At 44.5% G+C, this 17,927-nt stretch overlaps 1 protein-coding gene across 1 annotated transcript; it reads right to left on the reverse strand.

Annotated features, from left to right (window-relative positions):
- Nucleotides 1–389: 389 nt before the first annotated feature.
- On the reverse strand, nt 390–4,591 carry DNAJC22 (DnaJ heat shock protein family (Hsp40) member C22). The gene is made up of 2 exons (XM_044287421.1): nt 3,610–4,591; nt 390–711 (listed from the first exon to the last, which is right to left on the reverse strand). The coding sequence occupies exons 1-2, from the start codon at nt 4,450–4,452 to the stop codon at nt 526–528; spliced, it is 1,029 nt and encodes a 342-aa protein (XP_044143356.1). The 5' UTR covers nt 4,453–4,591; the 3' UTR covers nt 390–525.
- Between the last annotated feature and the right edge of the window lie 13,336 nt (nt 4,592–17,927).

Below are 17,927 nucleotides of genomic sequence, written 5' to 3' on the forward strand. Positions count from 1 at the left end.
ATTTTCACTCAACGCACAAGTGATGCGTGAAAATCACCGCTCATGTGCACAGCCCCACAGAAATTAATGGGTCAGGATTCAGTGCGAGTGCAATACGTTCACCGCATGCATCGCACCCGCACGGAAAACTCGCCTGTGTGAAAGGGGCCTTGGAATGCAGGGGATATACCTGATCAGTTCTTTTCTGGTATTGAGCCCCTAGGACGGAACTCAATGCCGGAAAAGAAAAACGCTAGTGTGAAAGTACCCTAAAACAGACATGTCAGGAGAGGTGAAAGGTCCTCTTTAAAGGCATCTATCCAAAACATTCTTTTGTTACCCGGATCTGCAAAGGCCAGAGAGGTCGGACTCCTTCTCATTACAGTGTGATGTGAATTTCCCTTTAATACTTTGTTATCACAGTTCATGTGAACTTTATTTTTTGGACTTTTTGCCTGGGAGCAGTTAGAACAGAGAATGTATGTAATACAGGTTGTCTCCATTCACCTGTTGCTGAGCTATTGACAGGACATAGTTGAACAGTTCTTATTGTCCACGATTTTTCATTTTCAGAATTTGAATGAGAGTTTCATAAGCTGCCTGAATTTCAAGAAAATGCTTTTCAGCCTCTGCAGGGCGATGCCTGTTGTGATCTGGGTGCCAAACCTTTACAAGGTCTCGATAATGGTGGCTTATTTCTTCTATGGTGGCATCAGAGTTCACTCCTAGAATCTGAGGAAGAAGCACAAAACAACACTTAAGAGGGCATATAGGTGCTATGATTAGCACAATTACGTTTTAGGCCTCGTTCACATCACCGTTTCTCCTTTCCGTTCTCCGGCTCCGTTGAGGAGCAGGAGAACGAAAAGGACGGATTCTGCAGATAACTGACACCTAACTGAGCGTAACAGAGCCTAAAGACCCCATAGACTATAATGGGGTCCGTTTGGTGTACGCTCAGAACATGATTTTTGAGCGGAGACGAAATTGCTGCATTGCTAGTTATATAGAACAGCACATAGATTGGGCCTTACAGTGCCCTGCATGTCACCTACAATGAAGGCATTGTCCTCTTTCTGGTCTCCTCATAGCGTTGGAGTTGCACTGTGTAAATGGACCTTATGATGTTTTTTTATTCCCATCTCAGACAATGGGGGTGCAGTGGCCAGGTACGGGTTGTTTAATGTTCTGTATTAGTCGTGACGCCAATTGCAGCGTGCGCAGGGTACTACCCCAGGGCCCTTCTAAAGTGTTATAACGCACGTCCCAGAGTAGGAATGCCAGAGTGGTGTAATGGTCTATAATGTCTCTGTATGGTGATTATAATAGTGTCAACGGTGTCTCCTACCTGGGTACGGCTGGACTCCTGGCTCACTTGCAATAAATTGAGTGTAGTGATAGTAGGAGTAATAGAGGAATTTTGCAGCAGAAATTATGTCCAGACCTTTAGATGAAGTTCAAACTTTTCTTTACTGAAGATAACTTGTATCCAAACAGTAAACAGCTTTGGTCTCTTGGTCCCAGCAGGTTTTGGCAATGATTGGCAGGAATAGACGCTTCTGCTTTGTTGGGGACAGACTAGCTGAGGAGGAATAGGCTTCTCCTGGGTCTCTGGACTTGACTCACTGATATATTCTCAGGGGATGCTTTCTTCCTGGAATTCTGGAGGACGAGAAGGAGACTTGGTCCTTGCTGTCTTCCCTATGCAGGGGAAACTAGAACTGGTCCTAACTGTTTTTATCCTCCCTTGCTGCAGGAAGCTGGAAACCTCCACTTCTCTTCAGCAGGGGGGCAGAATAGAACAGGATTGTTCCACTCTGAACGGCCATAACATTAAAACTATCTCTACCAATGATGCTGCCACCTGCTGGTGAACATGGAAAATTACAAGGAAATTTACATTGAACATAGTTTTAAATGCACAGTTGTGAAGACATGAGCAAAATCATATCAGATGACAATATAAAAGCTCCTAGAAGACAGTAGCAGAGTAGAGGAGTGTAGTAACACAACTCTGGAGTGTTACAGGGGCATATCGCTAGGATAGGGAGTTATCATCAGGGAAATTAAAATGGCCGCCGTCCTATTAGTCTAAACAAAACCTGTCCTAATCACACGGGGGGCACCTGTCTGATAGGGATACCTGGGGGTAAGGCATATGGTAGGTTAGGACAGTAAGGGGCAGTGTGAGACACAACCCACCAGAGGCTCTGTGGTGGAGGGAGGACAAGGTGAATATACCAATTCGTAGTGAAAGGGACGTTAGGTGGGCTGGGGTTTTGGTGTAAGAAGAGGGGAGAAAATGGGTATCATGGGCTTTGTGTGGGAGTAGAGGGACACAAAAAAAAATCCATCCGACTAAAGCTGCTTCCTGTACATAACATAGACAGCAGCTTCAAGAGATCTCTGGCTCCCACCAAACATGTACCACTGACCTGTAAAGACTTCTCATTATACCAGCCACTTCTTATGGCAGAGAAAGGGATGCAGGTAAACATCCCATGTTCTTTCTCCTCCTCTCCTTTTTCCTTAACTGACTAGTAGTGCTCCAGCTCAGTCGACCTCCTGCGTAGTCACAGTGCCATCGGTAGCATCACAGTGCCACCTACTGGTCACAATAATTTTTTACCTCGAGAACATGGGAGAGATAGTTATTTATGCTTTCTGAATCTGGAGATATAGGCATCTCTCTCTTTCCTCCTAGCAGCGTTAGGGCTCGTTCACACGAACGTTTTTTGCGTTCCGTATACGGACCGTTTTTGGAGTTCTGTATATGGTCCATATTCGGAACCATTCATTTCCGTTTTTCCGTTCAAAGATAGAACATGTCCTATTATTGCCCGCAAATAACATTCCGTGGCTCCATTCAAGTCAATAAGTCTGCAAAAATATACGCCGTATGTCTTCCGTATCCGTTCCGTTTTTGCGGAACCATCTATTTAAATTTTATGCCCAGACCAAATTTTTCTATGTATTTACTGTATACTGTATATGCCATACGGAATGGAACCGGAAACACTACTGAAACAAAAAACTGAAAAACGGCTATGTTAAAAAACGGCCCGCAAAACACTGAAAAAGCCATACGGTCGTGTGAACAAGCCCTTAGGTGCAGGCAGGCAGCAGGTACAGTTTCAGTCTCTAGCCCCATGCTGCACATGCAGGGTACTGCAGATCTGGCCCCTTCTTCCTCTTGGAGCTCTAGGTGTCCCCTTAATCCAGCCCTGTTAGCAGCACATCATCTTGAGCTGCCAACAGTATTCAAACGTTATGGGGGACAACCAAATGTAATAGTAATTGTCCTCCATGCAGGTTTCATTAGGCAGTTTGTCACTTTAAACGTGGACCAAGCGACTTGTTATATCATTGATTGGCGCTTGTTATGGCCCCACATCAGGGCATGTAAAAGAAACTTTTCTGGTCACTTTTCTATGTGTTGTCTTATTGATGGTGGAAAATTTTTGGTAATCCTTTACTTGCAGATCAGACTAAGACCTATGTCTGGTGATAAAAGAATCACCCTCACCCATTATTCATAATGTATTTATAATAATTCTTAAGCGAATAATAATAATAAAATACAAGCAGTATATGTTACTGTCCTACAAGCAGTATATGTTACTGTCCTACCTTGCAGGCCATCTCCTCCTTTACATTCTGGAAACTTGCCACAAATTCATAGATTTTTTCCCATTGTTTGAAGTTATTATCATGAAAACCTCCTCCTGTAAAAAGCCCCCAGGCTCTGTATGGCAGCAAGAGGATTCTTTCCACCATTGCACTCAGGCTGGGGAAAAAGCTCAGCCAATCAAGCAGAGACCCAATACATCCGGCCACATAGCTAATAGTGCGGCTTGTATTTATAAGAGCACTATAAGCCAGTGGGCCAGTGAAAGCTAGGTAGGCTAGCCCAATGCGGTATAGACGTAAGCTGAGATTTTCATCTTTCTGTTGCTGTCGTCGATATTGCCGGTGTTGCTGAGAGGTGATGCTTGCAGTGAGGCTGATTGGGATCATGGAGACAGCACGGCCATAAAAAATTGGTGAAGTCATGAATGCAGCTACCAGTGTGTTCTTCAGGTTAGAGGTTTGCTCACCTACAGTCGCAACAAGATGGACTCCTAGACCAACAGCTAGTGGCAGAGCGATCACATAGTAACTGGTAAGGGAAGATAATCCAATAGCTGCCACTAGACCAAAATAAATGCCAGTAGTAACCTGTGCCATGAAACGAATAGAGCTTGCTGGTGGTGTTCCTTCTTTTAACTTGTTGTTTCCTTTTTTTTCTTGCTTATTTACTTGGGAGACAAGTCGTGGAATCTTCCAGAAGTCCCACATCCACCCCATTCCAAAACCTCCTAAAGTAAGCATCAGAAGCAAGGCATGGCTGTCTCGGCCCAAATATATATGGTGTAATCCAAGTGGACCACCTATGGCCCAAAGGCCAAAAGCTACTATAAGCCGTTTCCCCATTTTAGGAAAGTACCAGTCACCAGATAACTTGTGAAGAACGCTTTCTTCTGGACATTTTGTTGAGTTCAGGAGAGGAGAAGCTGATCATCCATATGGGGTGGGTGATTTGCAGTGTCTCACGTGAATGGCTTTACTCAGGCATGTACCTAGACTTTGCTCTTGTTAGCACCAACTGTATTATCTCAGGGAGCATTTGTCCCAAAGGTCACAGTCAGACATAACTCGGTATGAGTAGTTCCACCCAGATACATGCTAGATCAGTTATTACACAATCACTGAATAATTGCACTTTTTGGATTGAGAAACTATTTTGTCTATCTTTAAAGCTACTAAATGATTTACCAATGCAATGATACTGCAGTCTACATAGCCTCATTTGGTAAAAATTCTAATTTGAATCTGCAAGAAGGTAATATCATCAGAATGTATAATGTCTTTTTTGCTCCATTCTGTTTGTCAGTGAGTGGGGGACAACAATCTTTGTAAAAATGCACCCATTGGGATTGCATGCAGGCATGTGATGGGCCTTAATTCTCATCAAAATTCGTCATGCCTCCAAATTTTCCAGATCACAATCTGAGCACAATGGGATATGCTGGGAAAAAAGTCTTATCCATGGATGCCCCATTTAACTACTTACAGGACTTGTTCTTATAGAACTGCATCTTATTGCATAACTTTGAGGCCACATCTTATATGTCTCAGGCACTTCTTTTTCTTCAAGCCTACCAGTGTCACGGCTGTGTCACGGTATTGTTGTTGTTCGCCGTGACACGTGTGCCGTGCATGCTGGTTGCCAGGGGCAATGTGTTGTTTTAGTAGTTTCTCCAATCTCCTTAGATGTTTTCTCTGATTGATGCATGCCAATGATTTGACCATTCTCAAACAGACAAACATATTTTCCACGACCACGAGATGTGTCTTTCAACGTGGTTGTTTAAGAAATGAGAAGCAACTCATTGCACCAGTTGGGGTTAAATAACTTATTGCCAGCTGAAAGATAATCGCCCATGCAGTAATTATCCAATAGGAGGCTCATAACTATTTGCTTAGTTAAATCCAGGTAGCGACTTTTTTGGGGGACAGGCAGTGTGTATATATATATATATATATAATATACACTCACCTAAAGAATTATTAGGAACACCATACTAATACGGTGTTGGACCCCCTTTTGCCTTCAGAACTGCCTTAATTCTACGTGGCATTGATTCAACAAGGTGCTGATAGCATTCTTTAGAAATGTTGGCCCATATTGATAGGATAGCATCTTGCAGTTGATGGAGATTTGAGGGATGCACATCCAGGGCACGAAGCTCCCGTTCCACCACATCCCAAAGATGCTCTATTGGGTTGAGATATGGTGACTGTGGGGGCCATTTTAGTACAGTGAACTCATTGTCATGTTCAAGAAACCAATTTGAAATGATTCGAGCTTTGTGACATGGTGCATTATCCTGCTGGAAGTAGCCATCAGAGGATGGGTACATGGTGGTCATGAAGGGATGGACATGGTTAGAAACAATGCTCAGGTAGCCCGTGGCATTTAAACGATGGCCAATTGGCACTAAGGGGCCTAAAGTGTGCCCAGAAAACACCCCCCACACCATTACACCACCACCACCAGCCTGCACAGTGGTAACAAGGCACGATGGATACATGTTCTCATTCTGTTTACGCCAAATTCGGACTCTACCATTTGAATGTCTCAACAGAAATCAAGACTCATTAGACCAGGCAACATTTTTCCAGTCTTCAACAGTCCAATTTTGGTGAGCTTGTGCAAATTGTAGCCTCTTTTTCCTATTTGTAGTGGAGATGAGTGGTACCTGGTGGGGTCTTCTGCTGTTGTAGGCCACCTTTCTTTCCCATTCTGACATTCAGTTTGGAGTTCAGGAGATTGTCTTGACCAGGACCACAACCCTACATGTATTGAAGCAACTGCCATGTGATTGGTTGACTAGATAATCGCATTAATGAGAAATAGAACAGTTGTTCCTAATAATTCTTTAGGTGAGTGTATAACAATTTTCTCTCTCTCCACTTTCAAAGTACTGTTTAAACTATTGACCTATCATTTAAATATTTATTGGTGATGTTATTTTTTATTCTCCTTGTCCATATTTATATTTCTACAGTTTTTTCTGCTTTATAAGATGCACCTGATGATAAGACACATTTTTTTGATTTTAGAGGAGGAAAATAAGAAAAAATATATTTTTCATCAGACCTCAGAACAGATCCCCAATCCTCATCAGACAAGACCCTCCAATCTTCATCAGACTTCAGATCAGACCCCATATCAGATCCTTATATCAAACCTCAGATCAGACCCCCAATCAGAACTTCATCAGAGCAAAGATCAGACCCCAATCGGACCTCAGAACAGACCCCCATCACAGCTCAGATTAGGCCCCCATCAGAGATAAATAAATTAGTTTAACTCTCCTGCTCCACCACCACTCTGCAGGCCCGGAAATCTCTCCTACAGTCACCACCCCCTAGTCTTCTACGGGCCTGCGCTGCACTGTGACCTGATGCTGTACACAGTCAGGACACATGCAGCGCAGCGTACGTGCCTCCTGCATACTAGTGAGCCCTTTCATAATGGAAATGCTCATTAGTATTCGCTTGATAAGATGCACTTTTGGGGGAAAAATTCTGTCTTATAAAGCAAAAAATACTGTATATTATTATTAATATCGATATTTATAAATAAAAAAGGATAAAATCTTGCAGTTTTCTCACTGGTCCCTAAGCCTAATAATAGATGCCACTTCCTACAGATCACTTTACTGAAATTATCTGTTGATCATTACAGGCAGGATTAGGAATGACAGATGTACCCTCTATAGATACAGTATATTAACCACTTAAGGACCACAGGTTTATACCCCCCTAGTGACCAGGCCCTTTTTTTACAAATCGGCACTCCACAACTTTAACGGTTTATTGCTCAGTCATGCAACTTACCACCCAAATGAATTTTACCTCCTTTTCTTCTCACTAATAGATCTTTCATTTGGTGGTATTTCATTGCTGCTGACATTTTAACTTTTTTTGTTATTAATCGAAATTGAACGAAATCTTTGCAAAAAAATGAAATTTTTCACTTTCAGTTATAAAATTTTTCTAAAAAAACTACATCAATATATAATTTTTTTCTAAATGTATTGTTCCACATGTCTTTGATTTAAAAAAAAATGTTTGGGTAAAAAAAAATGGTTTGGGAAAAAGTTATAGCGTTTACAAACTATGGTACAAAAATGTGAATTTCGGCATTTTGAAGCAGCTCTGACTTTCTGAGCACCTGTCATGTTTCCTGAGGTTCTACAATGCCCAGACAGTAGAAAACCCCCACAAATGACCCCATTTCGAAAAGTAGACACCCTAAGGTATTCGCTGATGGGCATAGTGAGTTGATAGAACTTTTTATTTTTTGTCACAAGTTAGCGGAAAATGATTAATTTTTTTTATTTCTTTTTTTTTCTTACAAAGTCTCATATTCCACTAACTTGTGACAAAAAATAAAAACTTCCATGAACTCACTATGCCCATCATGAAATACCTTGGGGTGTCTTCTTTCCGAAATGGGGTCACATGTGGGGTATTTATACTGCCCTGGCATTTTAGGGGCCCTAAAGCGTAAGAAGAAGTCTGGAATATAAATGTCTAAAAAAAATTACGCATTTGGATTCCGTGAGGGGTATGGTGAGTTCATGTGAGATTTTATTTTTTGACACAAGTTAGTGGAATATGAGACGTTGTAAGAAAAAAAAAAATTTTGTGCCCAAAAAATGTCTGAATGGATTTGATCACCCCCCTGTAAGGCTCCATTTAGACGTCCGTATGTGTTTTGCGGATCCGATCCATGGATGCGTGTATCCGTAAAACACATACGGACGTCTGAATGGAGCCTTACAGGGGGGTGATCAATGACAGGGGGTGATCAGGGAGTCTATATGGGGTGATCACCCCCCTGTCATTGATCACCCCCCCTGTAAGGCTTCATTCAGACGTCCGTATGTGTTTTGCGGATCCACGCATCCATGGATCAGATCCGCAAAACACATACGGACGTCTGAATCGAGCCTTACAGGGGGGTGATCAATGACAGGGGGGTGATCAGGGAGTCTATATGGGGTGATCACCCCCCTATCATTGATCACCCCCCTGTAAGGCTCCATTCAGACGTCCGTATGTGTTTTGCGGATCTGATCCATGGATGCGTGGATCCGCAAAACACATACGGACGTCTGAATGGAGCCTTACAGGGGGGTGATCAATGACAGGGGGGTGATCAGGGAGTCTATATGGGGTGATCACCACCCTGTCATTGATCACCCCCCTGTAAGGCTCCATTCAGACGTCCGTATGTGTTTTTAAGATCCAATCCATGGATGCGTGGATCCGCAAAACACATACGGATGTCTGAATGGAGCCTTACAGGTGGGTGATCAATGACAGGGGGGTGATCAGGGAGTCTATATGGGGTGATCACCCCCCTATCATTGATCACCCCCCTGTAAGGTTCCAGTCAGACGTCCGTATGTGTTTTGCGGATCCGATCCATGGATACGTGGATCCGTAAAAAAAAAACAGACATCTGAATGGAGCCTTACAGGGGGGTGATCAATGACAGGGGGGTGATCAATGACAGGGGGTGACCAGGGAGTCTATATGGGGTGATCAGAGGTTCATAAGGGGTTAATAAGTGACGGGGGGCGGGGGGTTAGTGTAGTGTGGTGCTTGGTGCTACTTTTTACAGAGCTGCCTGTGTCCTCTGGTGGTCGATCCAAGCAAAATGGACCACCAGAGGACCAGGTAGCAGGTATATTAGACGCTGTTATCAAAACAGCATCTAATATACCTGTTAGGGGTTAAAAAATCGTATCTACAGCCTGCCAGCGAACGATCGCCGCTGGCAGGCTGTAGATCAGCTAGTTTACCTCCGGTTCCTGTGAACGCGCGCTCCTGTGAGGAGACGTGAGATGACGCCGATCGGCGTTAGTGTGACCAGGCAGAGCCGCAGCATGACGCCGATCGGCGTTAGCGAGACGGGAGGTGGTTAAGATAACAGTATCCACTGTTCACAATAGGTGATACCACAGTTTATCTGCTCCCTCCTGACTTTTGCATAGGTCACAGATCATGCCTAGAAACTCTCCCATAGAAGTTAATGATATTCCCTCCTTTTCACTGCATATATGGCCCATGATGGCTGCTGTAAAGCATATATCTAAATGCTGTTAAAGGGTTTTGTCCAAGACTTTTATACTGATGACCTATCCTCTGCTGATCAGCTGTTTGAGAAGGCACCGGCTGTACATTGTACAGCATCTCAGTCCCATTCACTTCAATGGGGCTCAGCTACGCCTAGGCCAAGTGACATATGAACGTGACTACACATGGCCTAGGCTAAGCTGTGAGAAAGCTGCAGCACTACTGATCAGATACTGATGACCTATCCATAGGCTAGGTCATCAGTAAAAATAAAATCTCGGAAAACCCTTTTAAGAACAGCTGAGGCAAGAATAACAAACTCTGCAATGTGTTGCTATCTGGTTTTAACTGGCAGAACATTTTTTTAATAACACATTAAAAAAAGACAAAAACACAGAAATATAGTGGCAAATCTGGGGGAGCTGCTCAACCCCTAACACTGTAGCGTGTTTTTCATTGGGGGAGCAGCCCCACCGCATGTGGACCGCAGCAAACGACTATCCCCAGCAAAAAATATTTTGCATACGGTGGAGGATGTCGGCGCGGTCCACATGCACCACAAAGGCATCCTACACAAAACGGAGCATTGTGCGGATGAAAATATAATCATAAATCACAGAAAAAATGCACCAAACGGATATGCCACTGACTATACTGGCTAGTCATAAATGCAGATATTAAAAGCTGAGACTTTTGCCAATATATTCCTGTCAGGAAGATATCGGAGCCCACATGCACCACGTCACGGCTCTCAGCATGGCAAGGGGTCCTACCACTACGCTACCTATGGTGTGAACAAGGTCTGAAGGTGATGTAATCCAGCTCACAGCCAAGCTTCCACACAACCGCCTAGCAGGACAACTAGTGCAATGTGAACAATGTGAACGATTTATGATTATATATGATTATATTTTCATCCGCACAATGCTCCGTTTTGTGTAGGATGCCTTTGTGGTGCATGTGGACCGTGCCGACATCCTCCACCGTATGCAAAATATTTTTTGCTGGGGATAGTCGTTTGCTGCGGTCCACATGCGGTGGGGCTGCTCCCCCAATGAAAAACACGCTACAGTGTTAGGGGTTGAGCAGCTCCCCCAGATTTGCCACTATATTTCTGTGTTTTTGTCTTGTTTTATATGTAGTGTATGTGCCTTTACCTGGCATTTAAACACTCTCCTTTGCACCTGGTAGCCTCCATCACATGGTCTGATATGGGTGTGGCTTACAGTCTGGCTTTGTTCACATTGCACTAGTTGTCCTGCTAGGCGGTTGTGTGGAAGCTTGGCTGTGAGCTGGATTACATCACCTTCAGACCTTGTTCACACCATAGGTAGCGTAGTGGTAGGACCCCTTGCCATGCTGAGAGCCGTGACGTGGTGCATGTGGGCTCCGATATCTTCCTGACAGGAATATATTGGCAAAAGTCTCAGCTTTTAATATCTGCATTTATGACTAGCCAGTATAGTCAGTGGCATATCCGTTTGGTGCATTTTTTCTGTGATTTAAAATAACACATTAATCAAAGACAGCATTAGAAAATAGTGTCAGAATAGCAGTGACATAAATATCTATGGATATGGTTATAAATATCTATGGATATGGTTATAAATATCTATGGATATGGTTATAAATATCTATGGATATGGTTATAAATATCTATGGATATGGTTATAAATATCTATGGCTATGGTTGACGGTGTTAAACAGTCTTCAACCAGAACAGAATAAGCGGCACTTTCCATTTTGCACATCCTCGCGCAGGACGCGTAAAACGGCTGTTGCCCGTGAACTATACTGTACCCACTTCCAGGATGTTTTTATGGACAATGTTGGTAATAAAGCTGCTTAAAGATCGGTGAGTGCCGCTTATTGTGTTCTGTTTGACGATTGTATGCACCTAACTAGCTGAGCACCACTGTTGTTTACTGTGCTGATGGGTGTCAATCCTACATGTTTAATATCGCATGGACAGCAGTGCTGACCACTGACTTTCTACAAGAAACCTGTTAAACAGTCTGTTTAAAAACACAATGGAATATTGGCTTTGTACTGCTTTTAAAATTGAAAAAAGTTTCAAAAGTGTCCATTATTAGGGGCCGATGCTTGCCGGTATTTATCCGCACATGGTGCAACGTGCCGCAGTTTACTTCCAGTTCAGATGCTCCCTGGGCTGTGCAGTAACAGGACGGGTAAACCTTTTACTCCCTTTGGGGGCACATCCTGGTGTTGGTGGTGGTTTTTGGTGCCCTTGATGTTGGTAGTTGCTGTAAGGAGTAAGGCAGGGTCCCTGAATGCCGCAGTAGCAGAGTAGGTGCATACAGTTATGAGGCCACATTTTAATACAACAGATGCACTGTACTTTACTGCAGCAGTTAGGTGGTTCACACTTACTGAATATATGAAGCACGGTCTTTACAGATAGCTTATATAGTTCCCCAGGACTGTGTATGGGAGATGAGGACAGAGTCTCCTATTCTGCACAATCTTCCCAAACCGACCATGGCTGCATCTTGTCTCTCTATCTCCTACTATTAATATTTCTGCCATACAGTCCAGTCTCAACAGATGGCCAGTCTGTTTTTTTAGCATGATGGGAACTTGAAGTTTATTTTCTCCCACAACATGCAGGGAGGTCTGTAGCTTCAATGTAAATGTGTTTACCTTCTCTACCAGGTGCTTTACACTACTTCCTCTTTGGTCGCTTAACTTTCTGTGGAATCCAATAGTTCTGTCCCTTTAGGGCTGGCACATATGCTCTCACTTTGCTGGTTTTGTATTCTTCAAGGTAAAGGGTAGGGTCTGATTATAGCTCCTACTTCACTCACAGCTCACTCTACACTGACTTCACTTCCTCCAGAGGACAGGGTGGTGCCAGCCCAACCTAGCAACACTAACTAGGGACCTGCTGCTCTTTCAATACATAGCTAGAGAACATTCAGTTAATAGAGTACAGTGCACAAATCCTGTACAGGGACACAGCAACAGTAGTACCAGAAACAGCAGTATTTTGTTCTGAACAAGTGGTCAAAAAAATGATGCCTTAATGAGGACAGATGCCAGCCTGTGTTGATACACACAGGATAGTATTTGAAAAATAATTCTTCTATTTTTGAAAACATCAGAAGTACACAATGGAATCTAATGGACAAGACAGGATATGTGAGGCTGTGTAGGGGTAGTAACAGTGGCAGTAGTTTCAGAAGTAGCAATAAAGTATGCAACTTGGCAGACAAGAGATGTGTGGCTGTGTAGGATTAGAAGTAGAAGTGGCAGCAGTAGCCACAGCAGCACAATATGGAACCTGACAGAGGAGGCAGGAGATGAGCAGCTGTGTAGGGGTAGTAGAAGTGGCAGTAGGGGGTGCAGGAATTGGGGGAGGAGCAGCTGCAGAAGAAATACAGTAGCAAATATGTTAGGCAGACAGACAGTATCAATGGCCAACAATAAATAGTCAATGTTGGCAATGGCAGATCTATTCATAAGCATCATCTATAGGTGTGAGAAAATCCTCACAGATCCATGGGTGATTCATTTTCATGTCTGGTTGGCGAAAGCTGTGACAATCTGGATGCAGAGTTTATCCTTTTAATACAACAATTTTGCCTCCCTTTTAGTAGCAGGAAAACATTCCCCCAAGGGCCTAAAAGCATGACTATTCAGTAGCCATCACTTTGCTTGATTCTAATGCAATGATTGTTGCCAGCATGTAAGCAACCAAGCATGCAACTTGGCATGGTCGGCAGTGTGTCCGAGGATCTAGTTATTTTAGGCTTGGCACTGTACTACAATGGTGGGTCATGGCCAGTGTCATAATTGGCTTCTACATCATCAGCAGCAGCAGAACCATGTCTGCCATAATGAGAGTCAGCCTAATCCCCTTGTGTCTGGGAAATATCCATGTCCCCCTGCAACACTGACTGCTCCTCCTCCTCCAGTGGTAGCTTCTCATCTTCCTCCACTCCCTTCCATATGAAACTGTGTGCAGATCACTAACAGCTGCAAGATGTGGAAATTGTTCTTCTTCCATCATCCCTTGTTGTATCAGCATTAAAGTTTGTTCTAATATAAATATAAGAGGATTTACATGGTTGATACTGATTTTGTCCCTACTCACAAATCTGGTAGCCTCTTTGAAGGGCCTGAATATGATGAGCTGTCACTGGGCGGGACTAGGGACAGATAGTGGGAGCGGCTATGGATGGGGCATGGGGACCCAATTGATATTCTTTCTACTCAGCCATCTAGTCTGCAATGTCAGCCTCTTCCTCTGCAATAAGAATCTTTAGCCTACCAGAAGTGAGGGAGGACTGTGGACTACTACTACTACTAGCCGGGTGGCTGGTGCCGACTGTGCTGCTGCCTTTTGCACTACTACAGCCACTCACATTATTATTTAATGATAACATGGCACTGGTCTTTCATTTCTAATTACCCTGCTCATTGCCACTCTGTTGCTTACCGAACATTTTACTATAACACATATTTAAACATTGAAAAGTGATAGGTTTGGTACACTAAATGAGCAACAGGTTTATTTTGGGGAAAAAGTGCAATTGGACAACCCCTGTGACCAAAATATATGCTGCTCCTAACACACTGAAATACATTTATTTCTACAGTTAACTTATTTGTAACAGCTTTTTTGAAAAAAAAAAAGAAAAAAAAGTGTAGCTGGTGTGGGGATTCGCTCTGGTAGACAGGGTATACGGACGCAGTACAGAGGCCGATTACTAGTTCTTAAATCAAACTTACGTGTTTATTCACACATAAGGCAAAAACAAAACGTCACTTTGCAGTCTTGGTGTTAGTTCACACACAAAGGAAAGTCCACATAGCAAAAATCACCTTGTTGGCAGTTCTATCTCCAGCAGTCCATAGCAGGCTTTTAAGGGGCCTGTTTCCCCTAAACATGGGTCTCAGCCCTCCAGCACGGCATAAGCCTCAGATGCCAGCACACACACTTTGCTGCTGAGCCCAGCTGTCTATTAAGGACTGCTAAGTGCTGTCAAAAGACCTACTCTTAAAATCCAGTCCGGTGTTTGACCCCACCTGGTTGCAAATCAGCCCAGCAGCACACGCTGGGAGGAAAATACCTGTTTTTCCAGACCATACCCTTCACTGTGTCACATACCCTCCCCCTTTGTTCAACCCTGAGGGGGTGAACACTCTCCAGACAATGTACTTGGTATAGGCCATCTGCGTTTTCCTGTAACCGGCCTGCCCTGTGTTCCACTATAAATATAAAGTTCTGTAGGGAAAGAAACCATTAGATGACTGGGGCATTTTTGTCTTTGGCCTGGCTCATCCACTTGAGAGGGGAGTGGTCGGTCACCAAATGGAATTTTCTCCCCAACAAATAATAGCGGAGAGACTAGTGTGCCCACTTGATACCCAGGCCCTCTCTCTCCACTATACTGTACCTGGTCTCGGCTGGGGTGAGCTTACGGCTGAGGAAGACAACGGGATGCTCCTCCCTGTTGACTTCCTGGGACAGTACAGCACCGAGGCCTACTTCGGAGGCATCCGTCTGTACTATAAATTCTCGCTTAAAGTTGCGCGTCACCAAAATCGAGGACCCACAAAGTGGAGAACGCCTCTTCCGCCCGATCATCCCAGTGAACCATCACATACTTATGTCCCTTCAAGAGCCCTGACAATGGCGCGGCTATCGTAGCAAAGTGGGGGACAAACCTCATGTAATAGCCCACCATCCCCAGGAACGACTAATTGCCTAGAGGTGACAGGTCGGGTCCAATTCCGTATCACCTCTATTTTGTTCACTTGGGGTTTGATGACTCCGCGCCCAATGACATACCCTAGGTATTTAGTCTCCTCTAACCCTATTGCACATTTCTTTGGGTTAGCTGTTAGTCCAGCCTTCGGAAGGGAGTCCACTAAGGCCTGTACTTTGGGCAGGTTACTTTCCCAGTCAGTACTGTGAATGACAATATCATCCAGGTAAGCCAAAGGTGTACCGCCGATGTGGACGAAGCACAATGTCCATTAGACATTGAACAGTGGCGGGGGCGCCATGCAGACCAAAGGGTAACACCTTATACTGATAAAGCCCCCCTGGCGTGATGAAGGCAGTTTTCTCTTTGGCAGCCTTCATTAAGGGCATCTGCCAGTACCCTTTTGTGAGGTCCAAAACAGAAAAATACCATGCTTGTCCTAACTTCTCGATTAGCTCCTCCACCCGGGGCATGGGATATTCATCGAATTTAGATATCTCGTTCAGCTTACGAAAATTGTTACAAAACCGTAACGTCCCGTCCGGCTTGGGTATTAAGACTATAGCACTGGCCCACTCACTTTTAGACTCCTTGATGACGTCTAGCCGTAGCATTAGCTGCACTCCGAGATGGCTTGTCGCCAAGCTTCGGGTACCGGTATGACTTTAACCGGACTTTTGCCTGAGGCTCAGTGACAATGTCATGCTGGATTGCGGAAGTGCGTCCAGGGAGGTCCGAGAACACATCTGTGTTCCGACTAACAAACTCCCTGGCCTCCTGAGCCTGTTTAGAGGAGAGGCTGTCAGCAATTTTTACTGTGGCAACCGCTTCGCTTGCATCAGACAGAGGGGCCGGAACCTCTTCCCCTAGAAAACCCAGTTGCGGGCTATCTTCAGTACAGGTCTCCCTATCTTTCTAAGGTTTTAGTAAATTAACATGGTAAACCTGCTGCGACTTTCGCCGCCCTAGCTGGTGTACCTTGTAATTTACCTCTTCAACTTTCTCGAGTACCTCGTAGGGCCCCTGCCACCTAGCCAGGAACTTACTGTCCACGGTCGGTACCAGAACCAAAACCTGATCACCCGGGTTAAAGATCCGGACCCGTGCCTGCAGATTTTAGATCCGACTTTGTGCTTGCTGAGCTGCCTCTATATGCTCCCTAACAAGAGGTAACACTATCTCTATCCTTTCTTGCATCTGGGTAATGTACTCAAGGACACTTTTGTGCAGAGTAGGTTGCTGTTCCCACGCCAATTTAACTACGTCCAATAAACCACGAGGATAACTGCCATATAGCAGTTCGAAGGGCGAAAACCAAGTAGAGGCCTGGGGTACCTTTCGCACAGCAAACATGAGATAGGGCAGAAGAAGGTTCCAATCCTTCCCATCTTTAGACACCACCCTTTTTACATGTTTTGTTAAACCTCTCTACCAGACTGTCTGTTTGCGGATGATACACGGACGTCTGTTTCTGCTTGATATGCAGCAACTTATAGAGTTCCCTCATGACCTTGGACATAAAAGGGGTCCCCTGGTCAGTCAAAACCTCTTTAGGTAGCCCCACTTGGGAGAACATCTCCATTAGCTCTTTAGCTATAAGTTTAGCAGATGTATGTCGCAGTGGCACCGCCTCCGGGTACTGAGTGGCGTAGTCTAGGACGACCAAGATGTGTTGGTGTCCTCTAGCGGACTTCGGTACTGGGCCTACGAGGTCCATAGCGATTCGTTCAAACGGTACCTCGATGATCGGGAGAGGTACGAAAGGACTGTGGAAAATGGGTTGCGGGCTAGTTGCCCGGCAGGTCGGGCAAAACTTACAGAATTCATCCACCTTCCTAAACACACTGGGCCAGAAAAACCATTGTAGTATCCAGTCCTGTGTTTTCTGACCCCCGAGAACATGTTGGTGGGCTAACTCTAACACGATAAGCCTGGGGCACCACCAACTGTTCAATGGGTTCACCCGCAGCTGGTTTACCCGATACAACATATCCTGATGAACCACAAAACGGGGGAACACCAACTCTGCCCCAGCTTTTTGTGGTTCACTATCTACTATTAATGCATTTTCCCAGGCTCGGGATAGGGTTGGGTCCCAGTGTTGTGCAGTACCAAAATTAAGACTTTGCAGTCTTGGTGTTAGTTCACAAAGTCCACATAGCAAAAATCACTGTGTTGGCAGTTCTATCTCGAGCAGTCCATAGCAGGCTTTTAGGGGGCCTGTTTCCCCTAAACACAGGTCTCAGCCCTCCAGCACGGCATAAGCCTCAGATCCCAGCACACACACACTTTGCTGCTGAGCCCAGATGTCTTTTAAAGACAGCTAGGTGCTGTCAAAACCCAGATCGGCACTTAAAATCCAGTCCGGTGTTTGACCCCACCTGGCTGCAAATCAGCCCAGCAGCACACGCTGGGAGGAAAATACCTGTTTTCCCAGACCATACCCTTCACTGTGTCACACTGGACAACTCCTGTGACCAAAATGTACAATGCTGTTGACTTACTCAAATATGCATATTT

Source organism: Bufo gargarizans, chromosome 3 (genome assembly GCF_014858855.1).
Source record: "Bufo gargarizans isolate SCDJY-AF-19 chromosome 3, ASM1485885v1, whole genome shotgun sequence".
In the NCBI taxonomy this organism is placed as follows: domain Eukaryota; kingdom Metazoa; phylum Chordata; class Amphibia; order Anura; family Bufonidae; genus Bufo; species Bufo gargarizans.

Excerpts from the sequence above, each read along its gene's own strand:
- DNAJC22 (XM_044287421.1), bottom strand. The coding sequence starts at position 4,452 with ATGGGGAAACGGCTTATAGTAGCTTTTGGCCTTTGGGCCATAGGTGGT. Across the intron at positions 712-3,609 it reads AGGAGGAGATGGCCTGCAAG|ATTCTAGGAGTGAACTCTGA; the intron begins GTAGGACAGTAA and ends CTTCTTCCTCAG.